This window comes from Conger conger, chromosome 4 (assembly GCF_963514075.1).
Source record: "Conger conger chromosome 4, fConCon1.1, whole genome shotgun sequence".
NCBI classification, from domain to species: domain Eukaryota; kingdom Metazoa; phylum Chordata; class Actinopteri; order Anguilliformes; family Congridae; genus Conger; species Conger conger.
The window spans coordinates 57625886-57643722 of record NC_083763.1 but is presented as its reverse complement, the minus strand read 5'-3'; the positions used below and the strand labels follow the sequence as shown (position 1 = coordinate 57643722).

At 46.2% G+C, this 17837-nt stretch overlaps 1 protein-coding gene across 1 annotated transcript in view; it reads left to right on the top strand.

Annotated features, from left to right (window-relative positions):
• Window positions 1-17837, top strand: part of agbl4 (AGBL carboxypeptidase 4) — a 337579-nt gene that overhangs the window by 133314 nt on the left and 186428 nt on the right. The window contains exon 4 of the mRNA XM_061239954.1: window positions 10117-10211. Within this exon, the coding sequence (XP_061095938.1) occupies window positions 10117-10211 (95 nt within the window). The remainder of the gene's footprint in view (window positions 1-10116; window positions 10212-17837) is intronic.

The following is a 17837-nucleotide window of genomic DNA, read 5'->3' as shown; positions in this document are numbered from 1 at the left end:
TCGCTGTGTTTGCGCCAGACCGGACACGCCATCCACAATGGAGAGCAGCCCCAGAAGAGCCTGAGCCTGACAGCAGTGGATTCGGCGTGAGAGCAAGCGGGTAACCTGGAGGAAGCGTTTAGCCTGTGAGAGCTGTTAGCCTGGAGGGACGTTTAGCCTGTGAGAGCGGTTAGCCTGGAGGGACGTTTAGCCTGTGAGAGCGGTTAGCCTGGAGGAAGCGTTTAGCCTGTGAGAGCGGTTAGCCTGGAGGAAGCGTTTAGCCTGTGAGAGCGGTTAGCCTGGAGGAAGCGTTTAGCCTGTGAGAGCGGTTAGCCTGGAGGGACGTTTAGCCTGTGAGAGCGGTTAGCCTGGAGGGACGTTTAGCCTGTGAGAGCGGTTAGCCTGGAGGGACGTTTAGCCTGTGAGAGCGGTTAGCCTGGAGGAAGTGTTTAGCCTGTGAGAGCGGTTAGCCTGGAGGGACGTTTAGCCTGTGAGAGCGGTTAGCCTGGAGGGACGTTTAGCCTGTGAGAGCGGTTAGCCTGGAGGGACGTTTAGCCTGTGAGAGCGGTTAGCCTGGAGGAAGTGTTTAGCCTGTGAGAGTGGTTAGCCTGGAGGGACGTTTAGCCTGTGAGAGCGGTTAGCCTGGAGGGACGTTTAGCCTGTGAGAGCGGTTATCCTGGAGGGACGTTTAGCCTGTGAGAGCGGTTAGCCTGGAGGAAGCGTTTAGCCTGTGAGAGCGGTTAGCCTGGAGGGACGTTTAGCCTGTGAGAGCGGTTAGCCTGGAGGGACGTTTAGCCTGTGAGAGCGGTTAGCCTGGAGGAAGTGTTTAGCCTGTGAGAGTGGTTAGCCTGGAGGGACGTTTAGCCTGTGAGAGCGGTTAGCCTGGAGGGACGTTTAGCCTGTGAGAGCGGTTAGCCTGGAGGAAGTGTTTAGCCTGTGAGAGCGGTTAGCCTGGAGGAAGTGTTTAGCCTGTGAGAGCGGTTAGCCTGGAGGAAGCGTTTAGCCTGTGAGAGCGGTTAGCCTGGAGGAAGCGTTTAGCCTGTGAGAGCGGTTAGCCTGGAGGGACGTTTAGCCTGTGAGAGCGGTTAGCCTGGAGGGACGGTTAGCCTGGAGGAAGCGTTTAGCCTGTGAGAGCGGTTAGCCTGGAGGAAGTGTTTAGCCTGTGAGAGCGGTTAGCCTGGAGGAAGCGTTTAGCCTGTGAGAGCGGTTAGCCTGGAGGAAGCGTTTAGCCTGTGAGAGCGGTTAGCCTGGAGGAAGCTTTTAGCCTGTGAGAGCGGTTAGCCTGGAGGAAGCGGTTAGCCTGTGAGAGCGGTTAGCCTGGAGGAAGCGGTTAGCCTGTGAGAGCGGTTAGCCTGGAGGAAGCGGTTAGCCTGTGAGAGCGGTTAGCCTGGAGGAAGCGTTTAGCCTGTGAGAGCGGTTAGCCTGGAGGAAGCGGTTAGCCGTGTGCGATGGCGTGCTTCAGCCTTCAGTCCAGACTGTGCGCTCATCGCTCCCCACCATCTTCGTCAATCACACTCAATCTACGCTCCGCCGCAAAAATAGACCAAAATAAATAAATGCATTTCTTCTGGCACGGCAATGGGATTCCAGGTCCTCAGAAATATAGCAATTTTATGAGCCGCAGAATATAAATAAACGTGATAATATCGGACCTGGTTCAGAATAGACTGAGGCTGATTGGTAGGTGAATACGCACTTCCTCATTTCAGCCTTATTCGGAATAGGGGGCTGAGCCCAATCACAGTACACACTTACGGTATATGTTCTTACAGTATACACTTACATGCTCTTAGACTGGTGTTGAAGAACTGCCTAATGTGGAATTTACCTGCTGCTATTTTGTACTGTGTCAGTATGTCGCCTTTTCTTTTTGAACACCTATTTAGTATTATCCAGAATTTTCCATATTCATAGCACTATGAGACTAATATATAGGCTTATTCCATATGTACTGTGGATTGTACTAACATTAGTTTTGTAACATTGCCTCCATTACTATGCATGTATACCTCACATAAAAAAAGAATTTAGTATTATGATGGTAAATACATGCCCAGCTGCAATTAATTTTCAATAAGCGGTGTCTTTATCGAGCGTTTTATCTTTTTTTGTTGTGCCTGGATCAAGGCTTGAAAATATTCAGCGAGGTTATTTAATATATGGAAATATGCGGTAAACACGGGGCTGCATGATTATAATTTTACAGCACACACATGAATAATGGGTCCCGGTGTCTATAGGCTGAATGTGTAAATTGAGAAAATGGCGTGTTGATATGTTGCTGTGTGGCTGTTAATGGGCTTGCCACTCTGCCCAGCCTGCGGCCACCGGGGGGGAAGTAGCTCCCTGCGTGTGTGTCTTATAAGCGGCTGGGGTCCTCACAAATCATGCATAATGTGACCGAGGCCTCAGCACAACATGCCCGAGATATCTAGTGTGGACACTGATCGTGTCCGCTGGACGTCTCGCGGTTCCTCCGACTCCGTGGCCCCTAGGACTGCGGAGATGTAGTGTTGCCTGCTTAAAGAATTGGCCATGCAAAGTACCCTCAATTAGATGGGGAAGAATAATAATGCAACCATTTAATTGCATTAACATAATGCCTTCTAACGATCATTACGTGCACCAAAATAGTCAGGATAATAAAGCAATTACTATTTTGAGAGCACAATTAGCCCGGCACCTTTTTGATGCTATAATTACAGCATGGAGATGGATATTCACAGAGACCTGGCCTGTGGAGAAGTTGGGCAGAGGGGGAAACTGGGGGCAGTTCAGTTGTACAGTATGTACCAGTGAGGAGATTACATTGGACCTTTATCTTCCGTTTGTGTGTGTGTGTGTGTGTGTGTGTGTGTGTGTGTGTGGGTGTGGGTGTGGCTGTGTGTGTGTGTGTGTGTGTGTGTGTGTGTGTGTGTGCGTCTGTGTGCATTTGTCTGTAAATGTCCTTACTCATTATTCCAGTGTTTTCTGTGTGTTTCTGTGTACGTGTGTGCTGTATGTATTCATACACATTCACACACATGCATTTCTGAACATATGTGCGCATTAGCATGCTATATGAGACATTCTCAAGCTGCTCGGGAGCTGAGACTCTGTTCTAGTGAAAAATGGAGGAATTGAGGAAATATAGAGAGCGAGAGAGGGAGATACTGTTGGAAGAAGAGAGGGGAAGAGAAAGAGAGAAAGAGATTGGTTTTCATGCCTGGTAGTCAGCGGGCCTGTAAATCTCCCAGGAGCCGGCCGGAAGACAGCAGAAGGTTGATAGTCATCCATCACTCGTGACAATTTCACCGCTCCGGAGTGGCTTGACGGGGTACCCCGAGCAAAAAATGCTGCGGGAGAGAGATGGAGAGAGCTGCTAGACTGAGCAAATGAACTCTGCCACGTTTAAAGCGGGAGGCTCTGAAGGAGGGCGCGCGTCGGCTCTGTCCGTGCCTTCCTTTAAGAACGCGCTGCGTTCGGCAGCGACCGCTCTCCGTCGAGCTCCGGCCGGCCGAGGTGAGGGGACCTGTTGGAGTCGCAGTCGTTTTAAAATCACGGGGGTTGGAATCAGCGTAGCCGGGGCTCAGAAATGATTTACTGGTTTAAAATAAAAGAAATAAAATAAAAGGCAGGCCTCCTCGGGAGACCGGAGATTGTGCTTTATATTTAGAGCGTGGAGGCTTTTTTGCTGCCAAGGTGAATATTAAAAGCAGAGGCTGTCAGGGCGCATCTCCCTGCTCTTTATTTCTGCTGATGGGAAGCAGACGCACGCGGGAGACAGCAGAGGTCTGGACTGTATGTGAGCGCAGGTACATGGCATGTACAGAGCCTCCGCTTTCATATTTATCTGGCTGCGGGTTAAAACTCCGCGGGAGAGAAATGAATCCTTGACTAATAAAGAGACTTTTGTCCTCCCAGCGAGCTGAAGAGCTTGGCTGTATGAGCCGCACTGCCCAGAGGCTGTTAAAACACTCCATGTAATGAAGGGGAGGCAGAGGGATCTTTGCATACAGTATGTGAGGCTATACAGAAGTGTGATGACGAACATAAGCATATTCTCACACACGTAGAAGAACGGTAATATTCATACGCACATACATTCACACGCGCACGAACAAACGCACATACACATGAACGCACGCACATGCACGCACGCACGCACTCACACACACACAAACACACACCTGGCTCTCCCCATGTTAAACATGTATTCCCCATGAATATACGTTTCGCATATAGTTCAAGCTTTTAGGCGTACATCCAAAGTCGCCATATCAGTTTCACATTTTGTATCTGTTTAGAGAGACATCGCATATCCTCAACACAGAAACTTTTCCCCTGAACTTCTTGCAGAATAAGTCAGTAGGCTTGTGGAATTCTCTTATATTTCAGAGCGCATTATTGCCTCCCTGTGTTTGACCCCTCGCATTGTCTCCAGGGTGTTGCGCCGGAACGTCAGTCACTCAATGGGAAAGGCGTAATTAAACTCGGTAAAATTGTGCATAGCCATACAATGGAGTAATAAATTGCCCTTCACGAAACATTGGAAAGCACGGCATTTCTTAGTTCTCTAATGGAATAAAAGATACAAAAGGCTCCCAATGCCTCACCAAACAAAAGGTCTCAGGGCTCCTGTAAAAGAGCTTGTCACCACTTCTCCAAATCTGATAGCTCTGGGCGCTCTTACTCTCTCCCACAAAAATAATAAATAAACATTGGAATAAATATTTGTCTTCTGGTAAGAATTGAAGCTCGAGTACTCGGTAATTGTCAAGATAAACAGCAGGTACTCAAAACTTCCTTTTATCCTTTCAAATTTTTTTGCCGGGACAATTTCAAAGCAAAGTAAACATCTTTTTTAGTACATACATAGCCTCAGTTGACACAGCCTGAGCAGCATAAGTGGTTTCACCGAACATCATCACCTCCTCATGAAACCACCTCTCTGAGGCGGCTTCCAAAGACTGTGCACATAGTGTGGAGCTCAGACACAATAACTGTGAAACATCTCTTCCTGTGGACCCCATTCTGGTGTCTCCAAGCTGCTCATTGACCACTTCCTTATTTAGATAGAAAAACACAACTTTTTTTAAATTAATTTTTTTATAACATAGGATCCATTTATACAGCTGGATATATATTTTTAATTTATTTTACATTTTTGTCATATTTACCCCTTCTGGATATACACTCAGTGACCACTTTATTAGGTAGACCTGTACACCCGCTTGTTAATGCAAATACTTAATCAGCCAATCATGTGGCAGCAACTAAATGGTCAGCCTGTAGCATAGTGGTTAAGGTACGTGACTGGGCCACAGTAAGATCCGCACAGCCGTTGGGGCCTTGAGCAAGGCCCTTAACCCTGCATTGCTCCAGGGGAGGTTTGTCCCCTGCTTAGTCTAATCAACTGTACCTGATAAGAGCATCTGCCAAATGCCATTAATGTAATGTAATGTAAATGCATAAAACCATGCAGACGTGGTCAAGAGGTTCAGCTGTTTTTCAGACCAAATGTCAGAATGGGGAAGAACTGTGATCTAAGTGACTTTGACCATGGAATGATTATTGGTGCCAGCCAGGGTGATTTGAGTATCTCAGAAACTGCTGATCTCCTGGGATTGTCAAGCACAACAGTCTCTAGAGTTTGCAGAGGATGGTGCAAAAAACATCCTGTTCTGCGGTGGATGGGTTCCAGCAGCAGAAGACTTCATAAGTCAAAAAAATAAGTAATACGTGTATATGAGAGTCTCTTTTTCAGGAGAGCCCTGTTTACAAAAATTCACAAGTGACAACAATAGCAATAATACAATAAAAGACAGTACAAAATACGATACAAAAGGATAGTAGGCAGCAAAACAGCTATATGAAACATTTGCAGACCTCTGTAACCCAGTCCTCTAACATCACTGAAGCAATGCAGGTTAAGCACCTCGCTCAAGGGTACCTTGGCAGTGTCCTACCTGAGAATCAACCCTGCAACCCTTTGGATATGAGCCCAGTTACCCAACCATCACAGCGCACTGCCGCCCCACTTCAGGGGTGAGGGCGCCCGTGGTGGTGGAGCTCCTTCCACTCCTTCTCTCTATTCTGCCTGGGGCCACATCAGACAGTGTGAAGCTGCTGCAGGTACGCTTGCAGTGATTTGCAAGCCATCAAGCGCTAAGAGCCTTGAGAAGAGCTGCCAGTACACATCCCGTAAGAGCAGGTGTGTGGTTGTGAGGGGCACAGTCGGTGGGGCTGAAGTGGTAAGAGGCTGCTCCTCCTTCCCCCAGTGCGTACCACAGAGGGGAGAGGGCCCTGTTCACTCCACAGTCCTCTCTTAACCCCCACTGACTCATGACTCGTGCTCAGTGTGCACACTAAACCTGTGTGTTTCAGGGGGAAAGGCAGTCTTTCCGTAAGTGCTGGAGCTGTAGGATAGTTTGAACGTAAAAAGAAGAAAAACCCTGCACGCTCCTCTTAAATGCTCCCATTTACTGCACTGCATACACACAACGTTTTGACACTCGGGTCTTGATCGGGTGAGGTGTAGAGGAGGGTGGAAACATTGTGCGTATACAGTTCAGTAAATGGGAGCATTGTTTAGGGTTTTTCTTCTTTTCACACCTGTGTATTTTCACACACAAGTATCGCATTTGACCCCCAAAGCAAAGCGCGTCGTTAAAATGTTTTGCTTTTCATGACGGCACTATGCTTTTGCACAGCCATGTTCCACCGATTAGCGCCGTCTCTTAGTTTCCGATGTCTTCTTAAATATTTCATGGTCGCTCTTCCCTGAGCAGGTAGGACTGCAGATCGATGAGTATCAAGAGGAGCCGCTGGCCCCAAACAGCGGTTCACGCAGGGAGCTATTTCTGCAGGGGAGCTCGAGCTAGGTTATCTGAGCCTGGGAGGCCTGAGTGCTTTTCTGTGTGGAGGTCAGTGGTAGGGCGAGGAGAAGACATGCTCACATTTTCACTCCCCGGCTCCTGGAACGGAACTTCTGCAGACAACAAACACTAGTGGCTTTTAACCCATTAATGTCCCCAGTGGAGGATTTTAAATTCCTTTGGTGCTGTACATTTGTCAAGCTACTCTTTAGTTATTAGTTACAAAGGGTTTCGTTCTACAGCAAACATAGTGGCTTCTGTGGTCATTTTCTGGACGTACTATTTTCAATATTTAGTCTAATATCGAATGCTTGAACCTTTTCCCGGAAGATTTAAATACACTTAAAATAATTCATCATTTCAAAATGTTTTGTAATCAGTCTACAGTTTCTCTTTGCCTTTATGGTGGTGGGTTTTGTCTTTGAATGAACGGGGATTGACAAGGAAAGAATTGGCACATTTCATCAAAACGACTGTCTGACAGGCCAAACGGGCACTTTGTGTGTCAACAGCCCTATAACAGGAGAGGAGGCCCACAGAGCCAGTGAGCTGGCGTGGGACGAGGCTGCAGCGGGCTGTGCATGTCACACAGGCCAGTTAATGAGCCTGAGATAAAAAGAACTCGCTACGTTAGCATTTCCTCTTTCTCTCCCCTATTCTGACAGAACATGATGTCAGTGGGGTGGTGAGAGTCAGTGGCGAGTCAGTCAAATTCTGCTCACCATGATGTATTTGACTGGAGTGACATTATCTAGCGTGGAGCAGCGGTGTTACTTAGAAAAGTGATATGTACCACACAAAAAAAAAAGCAATAACCACTAATACCAATTTTCCAAAACACGAGACCGGAATGCTTATCAGTTTATGATAAACTGCTGGCGGCGAGCGTGATGTGAGGAAATTGGATTGCTGTGTGATGACCCTCCAGTGTAGCTCCCCTGCCCTCTTGTCATCACCGTTCCCAGCGAATGTGAGTGATTGCTTATGGTAGCAGACGAGCCGATGAAGGTATGATTACACTGACGTAACAAGGGCCAAACCCGCTCACACTCACAGCCCTCCAGCGCCTAGCCTGACTATTTCAATTAGCGCAGCCGTATTAACCGCTCTCATTTATTTCCATTCACGTATTTTCCATTTTATATAAGTTCGGGGTGCCTTAGCAAGTGTAAAATGACCTGCAGGGTTTCTTCGCCCATAATCAGCGAGACTTCCCGTAAACCGGGAAAGCAGAGCCGTCCTCCTCCTCCCCTGCATGCAGTGCTCTGTCCACAGCGTTCTTCTTCTGTGTTATCAGCTCCGGGAGCGGGCTTCAGAACCCGGGCCCTGTTATTAATCACCTGGCCCTGGCAGCAGAAACACTGGGACTCCTGCAGGCCCCGCTGACGCCGCGTAGAGAGCAGTCTCCCCGCCCGAGCCTAACACGCCTCGCACACAGATTACAGGCCCGAGACGCTAGCGCTAAATAAGACAATCTGAATGTGCGGAGGGAGAAGAAAGAGGGCCGGGCCGAGGGAGAGGACGGCGTGTTCGGCGGAGGAAAGGCTGAGGCTGGGCTGGCAGCAGATGTGCGGGGCAGTAAAGTGTAATTGAAATGCCAGCAGCGATGGTCTTATCTCCGCCGTACAGGAGCCTGCTGCCAGTCTGAACATCAGTTAAATGTCATTTTACCCAGGTCTGAATCGGCCCGCCACAATCCCTGCTCCGGCGAAGAGGGGGGGGGGGGGGTAATAGGATTTCAGCGGCACACAGCTAACTTCCACCACCTGGAGTTAGTTAGTAATTTGATACGGTCTATCAATGGGAGTCATTTACCGCGACGCCATATTATTATCGTCATTATTTATTTATTTATTTATTTATTTATTTATTTGCGAGCCCTCCCCCTTCCCCCCCCCCCCCCCCCCCCCCGATCCTTATCTGGTTCCTGGAGGAAAGGGGGGAAAGCATGAAATATTACCCGCCCAGCCGTGAAGGCGTCTTTTAAAGCCGAGCTGTCCCCACCGGTGGCTTGTCCGCTTCAGCACACCCATCCACCGGGCTCTCGTTCCTGCAGGAACACAAACCGTATCTGTCTCCGCAGATACGTCCCATCTAAAGGTGATTCCCTTTCATATTTCCCTTTATCCAGTTATGCATCCATTCTGTTGAAGCCGACTTGCTTATCGCCATTCACTACGGGAAGACTTACGCTGTTACATGTTAAGCCTGTCTCTCGTGGTGAGCCCGGCTAATAAAGTGTCACAGTAACATTACGAGCTTGTTGCTTTTAAGTCGGATTGAGGCTATGTGGCACAGTTAGAAATGTTTAACTTTTTTCTCTTTAAAAAGTTTAATTGGGTCAGACGGAACATTTCCTTCATTTTTAAAATGGGCTCTATTTTATGTGCTCCATTTTATGGGCTCTATTTTATCTGGGAGCTCCCCCTTTCCCCTTTTTCTTTTATTTTAAGATGGGTTCTTATCCACTTCAGGGAACAATATGCCAGATTTGCATTTATTAACTAGCTTTAATGTCATAAACAGGTCATAAAACCTTGTTTCCAGTGTAACTTTGAATGAGTACCAGCATGAAATAAAGTTCAGAATGTTCAGCTTAAAAGCAGTCACAAGCATATGCAGAAGGAAACAGTAAAAAAAACAGGATCGTTTTTCACATAGGAACATTAATTTGAATTACCCTCGTAATACAAGTCCCACTCTCCAGACATCACGATGCTTGTTTGAGTTGTATGTAATGCCCTTGCAATGCTCATTAGAGCGATGCAAATTCGATCTCAAAGGCTGTCTTATCCGAATAAAGTGTTTGTTGACCCAACAGAACCAATCTGAACCAATTAAGATCTTTTTGTGATATAACATTTGAGCAATTAGCCTGTTATTGCTTTGTGGTTTTACTCAAGGCGAGCAATAGACACCTGTTATATTATTAAAGAGCAATTCTGCCTGCTTACGACCAGTGATGCTATGCTGCAAATATAACACCTGGAAATAATGTCCCCCGTTTGTAAATGGTCACCGAACGACAAAAAAAAGCAATATGTTATATCACCACAGTAACTCCATTGAATGCTTTGTACACATCATCTGTCAAATGCCGCTGAACCCAATACATATCATTACACTCTACAGCTGAAATACATCAGAGCTGACATGTGAAGCAGCAGATGAGCATGGTGTTCCTACACTGGTGTGCACAATACAATTGCACAGCAATATTCCCTTTCAACCATGAAGAACGTGGTCCAATTGTAATGGGACGCATCATTGTGTCTTCCAGAGGGTGATTTTCAACATAGTCAACTTCAGCAAGACCAAAAGCCTGTACCGCGATGGGATGTCTCCAGTGGTGAAGTCCACAAGTCGACCGAAATGGTGAGTGCGATCTCTGCTTCAGGATCACAGTGTCACTTTCTGACTATTTACGTAGTGGACTTTTGATTTTACGTGGAAGTAGAGCTAACACTGAAAGCAGTGCCTTTGCACGAACACAAACCCAAAAACCCACAGCCTTTTCCTGTACGCTTAGACCATCAATACTTCATTTCAGCGAATGCCAAGAGACATACATATGTATTTTGACATAATAATGAGCATACCCAGATTACAAACGTAGAACTAACCCAAGGGTGTCTTTTGATGTCATGTGCAATGCTGGTTTAGCTATAAACACATAAGGCAGCTTCCCAGATTATTTCAGTGTTTGTTACAGTGATTTATATTTCACAGCATGCTGCAGAGCTCATCACATCTCAGATCCATTGCCTTCGTCTCTGTGCATTTCTATACTGTTTGTCTACTCTTTGCATCCCAGGCGATTATACGCTATCTCATCTACATACTGCTTTCTGGATGTGTATGTGGTGGCTGGAAATCAAGACTTTTGTTTGTCTTCTTTCGTAATGTTTTGCTACTTTTACAATTTCTCAAGGCTTTGATGGTTTGGATGCTTTTCGTTTGAATGCTTTAAGTTCTATGACAAGGAGATACAGTATTCTACCTGGGATATCGTTTCCATGACAATGATGTCATGGACATGAGAGGGCCACCCTGCAAAAAAAACCAAAACTGATCAAGCTAGGTTTTGAAACAGCTGGTCGCTAGTTGGCCAGTTAGACCAGCTCTATACTCAACATGGTTTGACCAGCTCAAGCTATGGTTTGAAACATCTGGTATCTGGCATTCCAAGCTGGTCATAGCAGGATCTTACGGCAGGGCAGTGGTAGATGTTGATTTGAGAATACACGCAGTCCTTTCTTCTAAATGGCGGCTATCTTAGGATACAGTGGGTGAATCTGCTGCCTTGTGTTGGTCTATCGCAGCACAGTAAAACCAGAGGTGCCTTTCTTTCATCTGTCTGTCCAGTCAGCGCGCTGTTTCTGAACCGATAAGCATCTTATCTGATTTATTCATGCGGTGATTCTCGTCAATTTCAGGCGCGCTCATACGCACCTGCTGTCGAATTTAAAGGGAACACAGATCCGTTGCACAGCTTAGATGTGCCTGGCATACGCAAACATCAAACAGCGGTTCCCGGCAGGGGGAGATGGAAGAAGGCATGTTATTTTAAAGGTGGCATTCCGTTTGAATTTCCCATACTAGGCTCACGCTGCCCATTCGTCAACATCAGTTCAGAGCAGATGCTACGCAGATCCACAAAGGATCAGTTTACATGGATCCAGTCATCTAATAAATTAACACCCACTATCTACTCACTGTGATGATATAAAGACCACACTGTTCTGAACAAAAACAAGCGCCTTGTACAAATACAGGCTGTGAACATACAGAATGCAGTATTATGATGGGCATAATCCTTGAGTTTTGGGTGGAATAAGGGCGCTCTGTAGTGTAGTGGTTAAGGTACGTGACTGGGACCCACAAGGTCAGTGGTTCTAATCCCGGTGTAGCCACGATAAGATCTGCACAGCCGTTGGGCCCTTGAGCAAGGCCCTTAACCCTGCATTGCTCCAGGGGAGGATTGTCTCCTGCTTAGTCTAATCAACTGTACGTCTGGATAAGAGTGTCTGCCAAATGCCATTAATGTAATGTAATGAGTAAAATATATGCAAGGAAGTGGCATATATTTTTTGGTAGGAGTGCGGTAGTTGCTACAGGAGTTGGGATTTGTGATTACTTTTCCCTCATCCAGATGGACCACAGAAAAATATCCATAGTAACAGTAACAGTAAGAAAATAAGTACTACAATTATCTAAATGATGGCAAATAATGGCAGTGGGGAACCACATCATTGATTAAATTTAATATTAAATGCATTTTGGAAACGATATAGCATGAATATATTGTGTACATGCTGAAATTGTGACAGCTTGACACATGGGATTGAATAGTGTGTCAGGTCCTACTAATGATGACAGTTTATCTTTTAGCATTGTACAAAGTAGGAGTGCATACAGCAGTGAAGCATGAAGCAGTTGTGAAATGTTTGCTAATTCATGTTTATGGTGTATGAAGAGGAGTGGGGGAACCCTAACAGTCAATGAAAAATAACCGATGAAGTATATGCTCGCGAAAAACAGCTATTTTCCATTAGCCGTAAGTGTTTCTTATAGGACTGCTACGAAAACCAGTCAGGCAGCTGTAGAATGTAGAATAAGAAAGATACCATTCAAAACACGCCAGAACTTACACTGGACAGAAGTAGAAAGGAATAGTGAGGAATTTATTGAGCTCTGCGAAAGCATGAGGGTTTATTTAATCCTTCTGCAAACAACTACCACCGCAAACAACAGAAGCCCGATGAATGGGAACAAGCAGCCAGGCAGGATGATTGAAAATGCTGGAGACTGTGTGTCCTGGTTATGGTAAGTGCTTTATAAGTGCCTAGGGCAGCATCAGTGACTGTTGGGCAGCACTGTGTGGCTCCAAACAATTTCTGAGTGTCCAGGTTTAGCACAGAGCGCAATTCCCCAATTTCTGTTATACACTGTGTCAGCCCTGACTCTACAAATTCTGTGGCGGTCCAGTTGTGAGGTGTGTCCGGTTAACTCACAGAAGAATCGCATTATGTGCGCCAAGCTTAGGGAAAACTGAACCATGCATAAACCTGATCACATTTCAATCCAACAGTGGTGCTACAGAGAAAAACACAACAAAATGAATACTTCTGCTTGTGGTAATAACTTCAGAATCTGCAATCTTATTCATATACAACATCTTTAGCAAAACATTTTTATATCCACACATTTTTGTGTGCAGATAATAACAGTTTGTGTGATAAAACAACTTGCAGAAATATGGTTTTATATTTGAAATATGAATGATACTAGATGATACCTGAGCTATTTCTTAACTTGCTTGTTTCTCAGGTATGATGTTATCCTGTGCAGTTCACTGTCAGGTGTATATGTATTTATAAACATTTAATTGCATCATTTTATGGTGTGGGTTCCAATATGAAAACAACAGCTAGCTAGCTAGCGGTCGATCAGCATTGCTCCCCCGAGACGCAGTTTAACTTTGAAAAGGAAGTAGGGTTTGTCCTCCAAGCCCTCCGACACATTAGAATTCAGACGGTGATGATGCGCGCTGCATTTGCATGGGAAACGCCGGGCGCTTATGTGATGGCTGTCGAAGGTAATAGCCGGAGACTGACGGATGCAGAGGTGGGGTGGTGTCACAGGGCCGGGCAGGTCTGGCAGACGTGTGAAACAGGCCTGCGTGATCGAGTGTGCCCGTTCAACAGGAGCCTTGACATCTGTCATAAGTCTATCAAGGGCAACCATTGAAACGGCTGGCATCTGCCACAGGAAATAGTCAAAGTCTGCCAACCACTGGTCACAGGCTAATGGGAAAAGACAATTAGATGGAGTCGCTTGCAAAGTGCAACAGACTGCACGGCTTTTCGTATTCCGGTTCTTTCCTTGTGTACGCCATGTTTGTGTAGGCTTTGTCTGCGCTGCACGGGGGTAAGGAGTCCAGTCCGATCGCTTCCTAACTCATTTAACTCAGTTTATGCTTCAGGTAAGTAGTACTGAGGGTGATTGAAATCCACATGAAAGAAAAGTATGGTTCCAAACCATTACTGTTTTGAAAGAAAATAATTGCCGACATTTCATAGCATTTAGTAGTAATGGTTTCAGTATTAACAAAGGACTTGAGAATAACTTAACAATGCCCATTGACCAAAGCAACGGTACATGACAAGGGCCTCCAATGCTGTCATTTTGATTGTGAAGCCCCTGTAGCGGCTGTAGCATTGTAAAACCCCCTTTCAAAGAAGAAGGGCCCATTTGCAGCATGGAAATGAGCGGGTAACCGCTCTGAAGTGGGAAAGATTTGACCGAGCGCACATTTACCTACAAACGGCGAGGCAGTCTGCCGTCAAATGAGCGCAGGGGGATGGCTAATCAAACAGAGCCGTGGCCCCTGCCACCCCAGCGCCCGGCGCCTGACCCCGGTGAAGCCCCCGGCAGCGTCGGACGCCCGGTCCTGAAAGACCGGGGAGACAGCACTTTTCACTATCCCTGTTTCCAGAGCTGCGCTGAATAGCAGGGGCCAAAGCGCTGATCTTTCCTGCGCTTGTGCAATTACAGAGGTGTGAAAAACGTCAAGAGGGTCCCCTTCATATGGATAATTGCTGGAGGACACTGTGCCTGGGAAAAAAAAAGTAAAGTGTCCTTTAATTAAGCAGTGTGTGGAAAAAAAAAAAGGCAGTGAACTCTGGCCTGCATGAATTTTATCATAGCGTTTAAGCGATATTGGTCATGACAAAGCTAATGTGGTCGTGAACCACTTTCGCAGATGGGATAAACACGAAACAGCTCTGTTGAAAACTAAGCGAGTGCTGTAGCTTTGAACAGTGTCAGTGATTTACAGTATTACCATAGAAGTATACCATGTCAACTGATTTAAGGCTAATAGGATCTTTCCATTCCCTTCCTGTATTCTTCTTAAGTAACTTATCCATATTTTCTCAAATAACCAATGTTAATACATGTACCTGTATGAGCTATTAGTGATTTAACAGCCCTCTTGCTGAGTCCTAATTGTGAAATGTCAGAAACTAGCTTTGGCTAACTATAGCTTTAAATAATCACAGTATTTAATCCACTGCAGAATCGCTAGTTAGGTTTAAAGGTATTTTAATCCACTGAAAGGAAGACACAAAGTTCAGTGAGCTCACTTAAGCAAATAATTAGTGAATTATGCAGCAGTAAGTGGTCAAGATGTTTTAAGCACCATTACATTTTTTTATGTACCGCAAAGAAACAGAACAGGACCGATAATCTTCTTGTGACAGCTACAGATATGAAATAAGTAAGGAAAGCTGTTTTGATTGTCTGATCAAACTGTGTATGCAGGGCATGATAAAGAGTAAAAAACAGACAGAGCAAGGGACAGATGGTAAGAAAGAGTGAAAAGATTGCTACCTCTGTATTTATCGGCGGAGAAGTCACTTTTAACCCAGAAGTTGAAACCTTTATCTCTATCTGCAGAAAACATTATTCCTGGGGCCCCAGATTTTATACCGGGGGAAAGGTTCTGTTCCCCGGTGAGAGACAGCAATCAGATTAAAACACATTGCCAAGTGCGGGGATCCATTGTGCCCCTAGAGGTGTGGTAATTAGGGGAGATAGAGTGCTGTATTTACACCGAATTACAGAAAGCAGGTTATGGCGTGTGATAAATGGCCTAGCGAGAGGAGTTGACCTAGCAGTGGCTCTGTGTGACTCTATCGGTATCGTGGCAGAGGGAAGGAGAGGAGTTAACGTCACGTGAATGGCTCCTGGTCATAGTTATCAAAACGGGACCGGGGAGCGGTGTTGGGTAATGCAGCTCCCCGGTGGCCCTGGGTAGTCCTTAGTTAAGCGGATGAAAGGCAGCGTGTGGCTCGTGTGTGGGAGTGTGGTGGAAGTGCGTTCGACGGGTCTTAGGGCGTTTTTTAACTTTCCCTTCATCCACCCCCGCCCCTAGCCGTGTGAGGAATCGCTGGAGGACATTCGCTGAAGCCGTGGATGCCTGCTCTTCCCTCTTTTCTCACAAGGCCTGTTGTTTTATTTTATTTTCTCCTACAGCTGTGGAGATAGCTCGTTACTTTCTTCAGACCTCGCGCGTCTCCGCGCCGGTGATGCAAGCACTTCCACTCCATTGAAATGCTCTCCTGTACATCGCACACGGCAGGGTAATTGCGCCCCGATTTTTGCATTTCTTATTTTTCAGACTCCCATCTCTATTGAAATGCTCTCCTTTCTACCGAACGCGGCGGGTAATTGTACCTCAATTTTACATCTTTTTCAGGTTCTTATTACCACTCCATCGCCGCAGTGCCATATGTTCCCTCATGCACACCTTCCCAATTAAGAACGGGCAATATCATACGCTTTTATTACCTAAAGAAAAAAAAGGATATGCGCCGGATGCGGAGCTCTGAGGAGGGACGGCTTTCCGTTCGTCTCGTCAGCTGGGTTTTACGCTCCTCTGCGGATGCGGTCTGCGGAAAGCGCGTCGGGGTCGTGCTGTTCTCGGGCGAGGTGGCGGCCCGGTCGGACCGCGGGACGAGCCACCGGGGCCCCCCACGCGCGCTTATTTGTTAGATTGATAGAGCGGAGCATTACCGGGCAGCTTCTCCTCCTAAACAAATTAAAAAATCAGTGTGCATAATGCAGTTCTGCTGGTGGCGTCCTGGGTTTTTATAGCGTTACACTGCGCCGTATCTGTGGGGAACAGACAGTATGGCTGAACTGGCAGAAGCTGCTTCAGGCTCCTGCGTTGAGGGAGAAGCACGTACGATAATAGGCGAGTTACTTCCATCTCTGCATATCTGCCAGGGAAGTTATGAGAGTTTCTTAAAACAGGTTTTCTGCTTTTTTTTTTTTGCTTTATGTACAGACAAAGCCTTTGTTGGCTGTATACATTATATTTCCATTTCAAGCTGTTAGAGTCTCATTTATGTCACTTCAGTAAGCACGGTATTGAATTTTATGCAAATACACCTCAATATTTAAGGTATATGCAAAGACAAGTATTTTATGAAAAGCCTCTGAATTCTGCAGCCATCTAACCCTCAAGCAAGTGGCTTCATATTTCTCCTGCAAGTTAAGAAAATAAGTAAAGAGCGACTACAAAAAGCCCTATGTAGTTTCCCATGGGAAGGGGCTTTATTGACAACACTGCGTCATAAAATAACTTTCGGCAAGAGTTGGATGAAACTAACCTTGCTCAAGGATAAATTTCTGTTTTTAATAAACAGAATACACAGAAGTGGTTCACAAGCGGAGATGCTCGGCTTTGAATCAGTCCAGCAATTCTGCTTTTTTTTTTACAAAACCTTCCTGTAACTGACTGATGCAACAAAATTGTGAAATTCTATTTGGAGACGTCTGCAGCTCCATCAGAGCCCATGTTAGCGGTAATTGCCCTGTCAATCACGCCCTGCCCAGCTGCTATCCCGACTCGTTAAGCCCTGGGTACAAGAGGTATGCCTCAGCGAGGGGGAGGGGAGGGGCGAGCGCCACGCAGGTTAGATCCCAAAATAAAATAAAACATCGTCTTTCTCAAGCGCTGCAAGGACCCGGCCCGGCCCGATACCCACCGACTGGGGAGTCCTTTTTTGAGCGAAATCCCCCTTTGTTTCATCTGTCTCCAAGTGGCATTTCACAGTATGTTTTAGAGGTATGGACTATATACTGTATGATGCCCAGGGGACACTAAAAGGCAGCTGGAAAAAAGCCATTACAGGCCTTGTCACATGACCACGCTCCCTCAACAAAGGAAGCCAGGATCAATTACGGAAAACCATTACAGACAAAGCTGGGGGAAACGGCTAGCTGCCTATACCCTGAAGTGATATGTTCCCTGCCCGGCAGTCCACACTGTGATTATAGCACTTGCTCTCCTTCACTCCGGATGTGCTTTTCACTACCCCTAAGATTATTTTGCCTGGTCGTTAACACTGGTTGACGATCGCATTTTAAATGAGCGCTGTAAGATCGAGCGAATGACAGATGCTCTGGGAGGCACTCAGGGTGCTGTAAGTG